The sequence below is a fragment of the Pediculus humanus genome, genomic scaffold, assembly GCF_000006295.1.
Source record: "Pediculus humanus corporis 1103172107444 genomic scaffold, whole genome shotgun sequence".
Taxonomy (NCBI): domain Eukaryota; kingdom Metazoa; phylum Arthropoda; class Insecta; order Psocodea; family Pediculidae; genus Pediculus; species Pediculus humanus.
Window position 1 is genome coordinate 95,433 of NW_002987065.1, and position 11,768 is coordinate 107,200.

The 11,768-nt window shown below is 28.0% G+C and overlaps 1 protein-coding gene across 1 annotated transcript; it reads left to right on the forward strand.

Annotated features, from left to right (window-relative positions):
- Positions 1-8,378: 8,378 nt before the first annotated feature.
- Phum_PHUM091050 (uncharacterized protein) lies at positions 8,379-8,750 on the forward strand (the record flags this gene model as incomplete). The annotated part of the gene is made up of 3 exons (XM_002423829.1): positions 8,379-8,392; positions 8,553-8,669; positions 8,717-8,750. 3 exons carry the CDS (start codon positions 8,379-8,381, stop codon positions 8,748-8,750), a joined length of 165 nt encoding a protein of 54 aa, XP_002423874.1.
- Positions 8,751-11,768: the final 3,018 nt, after the last annotated feature.

An 11,768-nucleotide genomic window follows, 5' to 3' on the forward strand; every position in this document is an offset into this window, starting at 1 on the left:
TTTTTATTTCAAATGAAAATTTCATGCGTTTAACAAACAAACGAACAAACAATTTTTTTTACAACAATAACAAAAAAAAATTTCTTTTTTGTTGGTCGTCCGTGACATTTACCAACGACAACAACCCCGCGCACTCACGCACTCACGTATACAAACAAAGTACAAACGCTAAAGACGGAAACATCTTTCGACTTTTATTTTTCTTTTATCAGACGAATTTGAAATTTTTTTTTCGATTTGACCCCGCGTTAAAAAAAAAAATGGTTTCGTCTTCTGCTAAAGTGATTGTTTGGTAATAGGCTATCGATTAGTATATTGTTGCACGTTATCTCTTATCACACACGTTCGATTTATGATGGAGATGGACGTTATTAAAAATTCTTTTTTTATTTTATTTTCAAACTGGAATGATTTGCTTTTTTTTTCGGCCGAAATGTGTGTGCGTTTCGAAACTGAAAACGACAAACGAACAAACGGGGGGGAAAAAAAAAAAAAAAATTTGAAAAAGTACGTTAGCAATAATAATAATAATAATAATAATAATAATAATAATAATAATAATATTTTTTTATTAAGGAAAACAGGTTTCGAACTTTCTGCAGTTAATTTTTGATTCCTTTTTTTTTTTTTTTTTTTACTATCATTCAACCTGTGAGGTCTTTAACAATTATAATAACACCATCAACATCACCACCGTCACCACCACTTCCACCATCGACACCACCACCTCCACCACCATTAGTAAAGAAAGTGGCGATGGTTCTTTTATTTTCTTTTGTTAGACCACCCAAAGCCGAACACACAAAAAAAAATCTTCTTCAATTAATGATGATAATAATAATAATATCTCTCGTGTTTGCATAATAACTATAACGATTGTTTTTTTTTTTTTTTTTGGTTGTTGGTTGTTTGATACGTTTTTTTTGAACGGTTTCGGTGTGTACGGTACGGCGGTCATCATCATTACGTTTTTATTTTTTATATTTATTTATTTATTTATTATTATTATTGTTATTTAAAAAAAAAAAAAAACTCACGCGGGTTAATAATAATAATAATAATAATAATAATGAAAGAAATAGGTGGTTTATCTGTTTTTAATCAAACCGGGTTTCGAATGTGAAAGACATTATTTTCGTTTTTATATTGAATTAATTATCGAGACTCCCGTCAAACCTGTGGGCGGTATAAATCGCGGCGGGGTTTTTCTTATTTTTTTTATTCTTTTTAAATTTTTTTCTTGACAAACAACAACAAACGAACAAACAAACGAACGAACGAGCGATCGAATCGACGACTAAAAATTTTTAAACAACAAACGCGATGATATTACGTGGCGATGCTCCGGAAAATTTTTTAATCGTAACACGCACACGCACACGCACGCACGCACACAACAAACACTCGAACGTTTCCCTCTCTCTCTCTCTCTTCTCCCCTCTCCTCCTCCTCTCTCTTTTTTTCACGAATGTACAAACGCCGTAAAAATTCGAGTTTGTTCGAATTAAAAAAATTCCAATAATTAATAAATTCTCGTTTGTTTCGTTTTGTAAATTTTCCATTTCATTTAAACCTTAAATAACGCGCGTGCGAAAATATTATTTACGCAACAAACAACAACAACAAACAAAAGTTTTAAAATTTTATTTAATAAAACATCAAAAATTACATACGGAGCTCTCCGGTTTTGTAAAACTTTTTTTTTTTTTTTTTATATTTTATTGTTTTTGCCTTTCGTTTGTCTTTCGTTTGTTTTATAACGAAACAACCTTATTCTGTTGTCATATAAACAATAAATTTAAATAATAATAATAATAATGATTATTATTATTATTATTGTTATTATTGTAATGTGACGTAAGTGACCTCCGAATTATCAATTTAAATGCGATGCATTCGAATGCATTTAAACGCCTGCAATTTAACAAAAAAAAAAAAAACAACGACAAACAACAACAACCAGAAACACATCCCGATTTTAATTTATTATAAATTTCGTAATGATATTAATAATAATAATAATAATGTTTATACACCATTATTATTGGTATATTTCAACCAATTAGATCATTTATATTTATACCTAAAAAAAAAAAAATTCTCGAGGGGCTTGAGAGAGAGAGAGAGAGAGAAAATTTAAACTAAAAAAAAAATTTTTTGTAGAGTAATTATAGAGAATTACGCGGTTGTTGCCGTGTGTGTGTTGTTGTTGTTGTTGTTATTGCTATTATTATTATTATTATTATTATGCAGTAAATTGCTTCGAGGATATTTTATTGCAATGTTATTACATAGGAAACTCGTATAATCAATCGAATGAACGAGAAAGAGAGAGAGAGAGAGAGAGAAAGAGATTAATCTCTAACAGGTACTTTCACCTGATTTAATCATGTCTTTGCAAAAAAAAAAAAAAAAACATACATGATAAATTATTAATTTATTATTATTATTACTATCATTATTGTTATTATTCTAAACTCAATTTTAATGATCGACAACGCGTAATTTGATTTTACGCCGCGTACATAGGAAACAAACGGATTTGAAATATTTAAATTAAAAAAAAAAAATTAATAAAAAAAAGCGAGGGAGGGAGGGGAGGGTTAATTTAAAAAAAAAAACCGTTAGGTTAGCGTGTTTACTTGACACTAACACTCTCAATGTATCGATCAGTCAATCAATCAATCAATCAATCAATCAATTAAAACACTACATCAAATATAAACTTGACCTATTTTTTTTTTTTTATACTTCCGCCGTTGTATTAACGTTTGGATGAAATTTTAAATTTAACAAATGTTTAACTTATGTATGACGTCATAATTGAAAGAAAATTACGGTGAATTTTATTTTGCGATTGTAACGTCATATAAAAATGTTGTTGTGTTGGTTGTTGTTGTTTCTTTTGTTTAATCGATAATTAAATAATCGATAGTCGTTGGTTGGTATTATTGAATTATCGATCGATTTTAGTAAATTTAAAACAAACACGTTTTTGGTGGAGAGAGAGAAAGAGAGAAAGAGAGAGAGAGAGAGAGAGAGAGAGAGAGACCGGTACAGGTTGTCGCGGATTGTACTCATTAAAATTAAATTTTTTTTTGGTTGCAAATACCCGGATAAGAGATCGACTGTCACAGCATCTCTCTCTCGCACTCTTTCTCTTTCTCTCTCTCTCTCTCTCTCATTTAGCAAGATTCGAGACCGCTCACCTGCTGGGATTTAAACGTAACAGGTTCAGTTTTGTTTTTGTTTTTTTTTTTGGTAAAAATATTTTTTTTTTTTAGTTTTAAGAGTCTCGCGGCTCGTGCTGACAATATGTTTTTAACGTTTCGCTTATGATAATTTATCACAATTCTCTTGTTTTCTTATAAAAAAAAACGATTTTTTTTTTTCCTTCAAGACCTTTTGACCTTCGTTGGCGCCTTCTCGTTTCCCGGCTGCTACGACAGGTGGCCATATTTGATTTTTTTTTTTTTAAATGATTTTTATCGATTTTGTTTTTTTTTTTTTATTTCGATACAACCAAAAAAAACTTTTTTTTTTATTAACTTTATTTATTTATTTATTAACTTTATTTATCGTCAATTTTTTAAATAATAATAATAATAATGATAATAATTACACAATTATGACGAAATCAAAAAAAAAAAAAACGAGTTTTATATATATATATATATATACAAAATCCAGGGCAAATTTTTTTTATAATATACAAAAAAAATTATTATTATTATTATTTGGGATTTTGCAAAAATTCCAATCAATTAATATCGAAAACGTATTAATGATAATAATAATAATAATAATTGATAACATAAACGTTAATAAAAAAAAAAAAAAGGAAAAATTATAAAAAACGTATCAATGTAAACAAGTATGTTAAAATATTTATATTCTCTCTCTCTTTTTTTTTTTGTAAAAATCTTATTAAAAGGATGTTGTTTCTCTCTCTCTCTCTCTCTCTCTCTCTCTCTCTCTCTCTCTCTCTCTATCTTTCTTAAAGAAATAAAAACCTTCGAAGATGACAACTAACAACAACAACCACAACCACAAAAAAAAAAGTTGTTTTCGTTTAAAAAAAAATTTGCCAAATTAATTTGTGTTGTTGCATTACAAATAAATATGCATAATATATATTTATACTATATAATATATATTATATATATTTTTATAAAAAATAAAAAATAAACAAGAAAGTTTTGACATTTATTATATTTTTGATAAAAAAAAAAAAAGAAAACTTTTAAATTTAAATTTAAATCTTAAAAAATATTACGCGCGTTTTTTTACATTGCGTGATCGTTTTTTTTTTTCGTCGTTTAATTCGAGCGTAGGTGAAAAATGAATTTATATATATATATATATATATATATATATATATATATATATATATATATATATATAAATTATATAAATTATATTAAATAATTTTTTTTTCCAAGGTTTATCAATTCAATGATAAAAATATAATAATTAATTAATTAATTACTCTCTCTCTCTCTTTCTCTCCTTCTCTCTTTCTATTACTACTATTTAATAAGTAATAATAACAATAATAATAATAATAATAATAATAATAATAATAATAATAATAATAATAATAATAATAATTACGATGGGTTATAAATAATTTTTTTTTTATTTGAAAAAACAGTTAAAAAATTTTTTTTTCTCTCTCTCTATCTCTCTCTGTCTCTCTCGTTTTTTTTTTTTTTTTAATATCGAATTTAATTGAAATAGGGTTGTAATCAGGTTTGCCAACTGTGAATAATAATAATAATGATCATTTAATTTTTCGGTTTTAATAAAAAATAAAAATTTGATTAATATGAATTAAAATTGTATGTTGTAGCGAGGCGGCTACGGTATTTCTTTTTAAATATTAAAATTATTATTATTATTATTATTATTATTATTATTAAGGGTGTATCGTTTTTTTACGGGGAAAATCGTAACGTGACCGCCATATTATTCCCGGATTTTTTTTTTCGGTATGATATCATTGGGGTTATTATCATTCGAAAAGTGGAAGAAGAATAAAAAAAAAAAGACGCCTTCGAATTTTTTTTTTTATATGCAAACATTTTATAACGTTAACGGTTATTATTATAAAAATATATAAATAAAGTATATATGAACATACCTTTAAATGGTTATTTATAATTATAATATAAAATTGTGACGTCAGCACATTAAAAAAAAAAAAAAATGTATGTTTGTTAAACGTTTCGCTACTTGTGATTATGCTTCAAGTTATGTATATTATTGATTGAAAAAAAAAAAATAATAACTGTCCGCCTGCCTCATCGGCGGCGTCGTCGTCGTCGTCTTCGACGGCGGTGGCGGTGGCGACGATGACGGTGGCAGTGGCGACAAGAGTCAGTTATTTTGCAATGGAATTTTTTATTTCGTTTTTGCCCTCAATTGTTTCATTATGCGGTTATTGCATTTTTTTTTTGCCCACGCTTTTCCCCCCACCCATCCGCCCGCCCACTCACCCACCCGGTTACTTACTTATATTCTCTGAATGATAAAAAATTTTTTCCGCCGAAGAATCTTCTGCTTATATTTTTTCCACGCGGTTTTTTTTTCCTTATTTCATTCGATTGAACCACGTGGTTTTATTATTATTTATTTATTTATTTAATTTTTTTTTTTTTACTCTATGGAATCGAAAATGGGGCACGTGCGATTGTTGTTGTAGGTAGCGCACTGTATACAGGTTAAAATTACTCATTTATATTATTATTATTATTATCATCGGTATATTAAACCTACGAACGAAAAATTGAATCATGATAATGGTAATGATAATAATAATAAATTTAAATTTATATTTATATTATTATTATTATAAATGTCGGGAAAAACGTTTATCTCGATACTTGGCGCCGTAATAATAATAATAATGATAATGAAAAATTCATACCCGGACCTTTTAATTTAATTTAATTTAATTTAATTTTTTTTTTTTTTTTTTTGGAGAAAAATTCTGGAATTTGCTTCCTACTATCCAAAAAAAAAAATAAGAAAACATGTCCTCGGGTGATAATTAAACACGTTTAAGTGTTATTTAATGATAAAAAGGTCAAAAAAAAAATATCAGGCGCGTATAAAAATAAAAAATTCGCTTGTTTTCATGCAATTAATATCAGGCGTCAAAAAAAAAAAAATATCAGGCGCAAATAAAAATAAAAAATTTGTTTGTTTTCATGCAATTAATAAAAGCACTCGCGCGGAGGTTTAACCCTTAACCCACCTCTGCCCCTCTCTCTCCCTCTCCTTCCCATCGTTTCACAATGGAAGAGAAGTCAAAATCATTATTAATATTATGATGATGAAAAAGAAATTTTTACGAATGATGAGAGAGAGAGAGGTAGACCCACATTGTCCAGGGTTGGCAACATTTTATAATAAATTATTATTATTATCATTATTTAATTTCGTTTAATGATGATGATGATAATAATAATAATTTTTTTGTGTTGACCCGGTAATTAAACGTACGTTCGTCCGTCACCTTTAAATAAAAAAAAATTTTCGGTTTTTTTTTTTTTTTTTAATCTTTCGATTAGGTGAAAAATTTTTTTCAAGGACGTTTTGGTTCCTTATCAAGGTCGCCGCCATTATTGATAAGTCCATCGCCATTTTAATAGTAATTTTTTTTCAAGTCGTCGTCGTCGTCGGACCAAATTTAAATGTAAAAAAAAAAAAAAACAAAAAAAAAGTTTAATGGATGGAGGTGTTAAAATATCGTTTCCGTGGTTTTAGTTTTAGTTTTTAGTTTTAGTTTTTTTTTTCTCCATCCAAAGTCGTACCTTTAGTTTTCGGATTCCACCTGTTGCCACGTCCACTTGTTTCATTTTTCACTTTACATCCGGAGATTTTTTTTAAATTAGTCTTCTTTTGTGGCTCACCAGTTGTTTCTTTTATACCTTTTTTTTTTTTTAAGGTTTTTCATTCATAATTTAAATTAAAACTCCGTATCGGGGGGAGAGGGGAGGAGAGGAGAGGAGACCAAAATATTGGATCTTCGGGGGTACGTTAAGGTATAATAATAAAAAAGGGTAAATATGGGTCGATAATAAGGTTTGCCATTCCACGTGTGTGTGTAAAAAAAAAAAAAAAAACATCTGGAACGAAAGCAAATTTTTTATTTTTTTTTGAACTGGATTACTGGAATCAAAACTGGAAAGAAGATTGACTTCCGGTTCTTTTTCCTCCCGAAAATTCTTCCATCGTAGGAACTTGACGAATGATGTAGGAAATGAGGAAAAGTCATAAAGATATAAAAGAGGGTCGGTCATCATCCTTGCCTGCCACTCCCACAACATTTGACATAAATTGGTCGACAAGGTTTTGCAGGCAGCCTTCGTACCTGCATTCGGTTCTGCAATTATGACGTCATCTCATGCAATCGACTAACATCTTGTGGTTAAAATCCATATATAGGTTCTCAGTATATACATATATACTAGATAAAAAAAAAAAAAAAAAGCAGAAAAAGATTTTTAACAATAAAGAAAAAAAGAATTTTTTTCTCTTTCTTTCAATGCCAAATTAATAAAGTTTATCTGGTTTCACGTCTTTTAAATTTTAATTTTTCTTTATCCGAAACGTGAACTGACAAACTGTAAACGTGAAATAAAAACGATGACGTCATCATCAATTTCTGGAGAGAGAAAGAGAGAGAGAGAGAGAAAAAACAAGAAAAAATTTTCAACAGGTGACTGGAATGATGATACATTTTTTTTTTTTTTTACTTTCGCAAAGAAACGCGCGAAAGAAATTAAAAATATTTATGTAACGTAATATTAAAAAAAAAAAAAAAAAAAAAACGTGGAACTAGAATTTATAATATAATAAAATTTAGCGTTAACTCGTTTCGATCTTTGATATTTTCATATGATAAAGTTCAAAAAAAAAAAAAACAAAAAAAATGAATGACGACAACGTCGACGACGTCGAAGGTGATAATAATAATAATAACGGGAAAACTTCGCACCGGTTATTATTATTATTATTATTTAATGCATCTCAATTATACTATTATTATTATTATTATTATTATTATTATTAATACGTAAAATAAAATCAACATGTCAGAAAGAATTGAAAATTAAAAAAAAAAAAAAAAAGGGAAAAAAAAGTGCAATTAAGAGATTTGTTTAATTAGCCTTGGAGGCACATTGTATAACTGCTGCTACTGCCACTTCCACTACTGCCACTGCTTCCACTACTACTTCCACTTTAAACTTGATGATATAAAAATACGAGAAAACGGTTCAAACCAGATATTAATTTACTTCGTACTTATAAATTAAATTAATTAATCTTTTTGTTGTTGTTGTGGTTGTGGTTGTTGAAAATTATTTTAAATGAAATGTTTAAGGTTTTTTTTTTTGTTTTATTTCCGCCATTTTAATTATTACGTCATGATTTGACGTAATAAAAAGTAATAAAAATTTTTTTTTTTATTTAAATAATTGTCATACGAAATGAAAAATTATTATTTTTCTAATTGAGTTTGCGATTTTTTTTTTTCATTCGAGTTCGTTAGGATGTAAAAAGGAAACGGAAATGCTTTGGGGGAAAGGAGACGTGGAATTAGACAGATCGGAAATGTTATCAAACATACGTACGCAAATACTCTTATTAATCGTTTTCTTGTTATCGAATCTTTCAACTTTTTTTTTTTTTAATTGGGTCGTTAAAGGGACAAAGTGGAAGCAGAAATGTCATCTCGTTGATGACACGCACACACAAAATCAACAACCAAATGTTTACGTAAAAAATAAGGGGAAAAATAAAAACAAAACATTTGGAAATTTGACGATTATTACGTTTCGATTATTTTTCGACTTTGCAAAATTTGATTCGATCGATATATCGATCGTGAAAACAGAAAAAAAAGGAAAAATTCGAGAGAATTTAGTGCCACGATTTTTTTTTCCAGTCTCATTAATATATATAACGAAACGAAAAGAAAGGAAAGGAAAAAAAAAAAGATGAAAACAATCAAAATGAATTTTAGTTGTGACGCGTCGGAGCCACCCACCTGCCCGTTTGTTAGGTTCCTTGTTTGTTTGCCTGTTTGTTTGCCTGCCTGCCTACCTACCTACCTACCTTCGTACATGTTCGATATCTTTCTTTCTTTCTTTCTTTCTTTCTTTCTCTTCTGCTTGCCAGATGGGCACCGACCTTTGAACAGGTCTTTTCCGTGCTCTCTCTTTATACCTGATCTTAATTCTTTTAAATTATTCACGGCGACCGATCTTTTATGTGTGCCTGTGTGTGCCTGTGCGTGTGTGCGTGCGCGTGAATGGGAGGACGTTATCTTCTGAACATTCGAAGGTGTCGGTAATAAAAAAAAAAAATTTTTTTTAGGCGTTGCAAAAAAAAAAAAACAAATTTCTGGACATAATTTTTTTTTTCTTTTAAAAAAATTAGGTCATTCTTTTTATTTTATTTATATATTTTATTATTTATAATATTTATTACCTTGACTTTATTACCTAATAAAATTTACTGTTTAGCTTTTTGTATTTAAAAAAAATAAGAGGTAATATTTCGATAATTATTATTAATAATAATAATAATATTAAAATTTTTACCTTGTTAATTTTTTTTTTTTTTTTTAATCTCGTAATTATTAATTATTTTAATTGTTAATCTTTTTTAAAAAAAAATGACTTACCTTCACTTACGGTTGTTGTGATAAAGTAATAAATTTGGCACAAAAAAATGGAAGGAATTATTATTATTATTATTACGTAATTTATTACTCGAATAATCCGAAAATAAAATTTACAAAATTTATTACTTGTATATAATTTTATTACTTTTACTGTTTTTCTTTTATTTTTATTTTTTTTCTTTTACGGCTTAAAATGTGGAAAAATATTTTTTTTCGGGTGGAGAGAAAGAAAGAGAGAGAGAGAGAGAGTCAAACGAGGAAAGAGAGATGATTAGTGTGCTAAACAGGAGAGAGAAAGATTTAAACAGGAATAAGAAGATGATCAGAGTACTGAACAGAGAGAGAGAGAGACCCAATCAGAGAAAGGAAAGAAAACAGAGTGCCCAACAGAGAGAGAGAGAGAGAGAGAGAGAGAGAGAGAGAGATGGAAAAAGGACAAAATAGACGAATATGAACATTTATACATCCCTTAGAACTTTCTCGAAGAATTCAACTTTTTTCCCAATATGTCAGGGATTATTTAAAACCGCTATTAATTTTTAATTGCGTGTATTGAAATTTTTACGACACATCTCATATCTAAAACCCCGACATTTTTCCATATGAATCATTCCAAGAAAATACATATTCATATATATTTAAACTTAAATAAAAAAAAAAAACGCGTGCGTGCGTGCGTGCGTGTGTGCGTTCGTCTTTATAAACATTTTTTCTTTTAAAATTTTACGCACGTTTTTTCTTTTTAGCAGGTCGTAAAAAAAAAAAAGAGTAAAATGATCGGTTTAAACTTAAACGCCATTAGCACGTTACTTTAAATAAAAATTTTTTTTTTTTTTTTTTAAATTTTGCAACTTCTTATAACGTAATAACAATAATAATAATAATAATAATAATAGTTTTTGATTAATTTACGACATTTAATTGATGATGTGAAATTAAAATGGCAGTGGCACATTAACTTGAAAAAAAAAAAAAAAGCTACCGTGAACTCGAAAGGTTGTTGGTTGTTTGTCGTCATAAAAACAAATCGACGATTGTGTTGCATGGCAACAATTTAACAAACACAAACAGACAATCGCGTGGACCATTCACCTGCTTCGATATCCCACGTGACGTTTTTCCTATTGTCATTTTTCTAATTTCATTTCCGCATATTTCCACATCCGTTTGTTTTTAAAATGAAAACTGTGAGAATTTTAATTTTAATTTTTTTCCGAAACACCTGAACGAAATTAAAGATGCTGTCGTGTATCCGGTATTTCGATAAAACTCTCTCGTGTTTCCTTAAAACATTCGAGAGGAGGAGGAACAAACAACAAACTTTTTTTTTTTTTTTTTTTATTATTCGAGCTCAAATAACAGAAAATCATTGAAACGTATAATAATATAGAAAATTTTCTCTTCGGTAATTACAAAAAGGGAAGAAAAAAAATCACGTCAGAATCAAATTCGTCATTAGAGATCAATCACAACCTTAAATCCGAACCTTTTTGTATTCAAAACATTTCATGCGCTAAATGAAAACAATAATAAAAGGAAAAAGAAGAAAGAAGAAGAAAAAAAGGTTGCGCGATTCAAAATAATAATAATAATTCTGCTTTCGTCTTGTATAAGTTCTAGAAAATTCGATGGAATTATGTACGATAGATTTTCATATTTCGCGAATTTTTTTTTCTATGACGTCACAACTCATTCGTCGTACTTTTTAATACTTTTTTGTATGTTTAATATTTACCTTATGGGAAAATTCAACTCCAAATCATTTTTCCGATTCTTTTTTTTCGCGAAATGGAAAAATTCAAAGGAAATGATAGATAATAATAATAATTTAACAATTATATATATATAAAAACAAAATTTTATTATTACAAAATACTTAAAAAAAATCTTCTTATCGTGACAATAATAATAATAATATATATTTATATTTATATATTTATATAATAATAAATCTAAGGCACTGTACAATTCAATCTTTTTAGTTACTTTATTATTATTATTATAAAATATTTTTAAAAAAATACGCATCGTATATATATGTATATATACGTGTACGCGCGTACACGCGCAC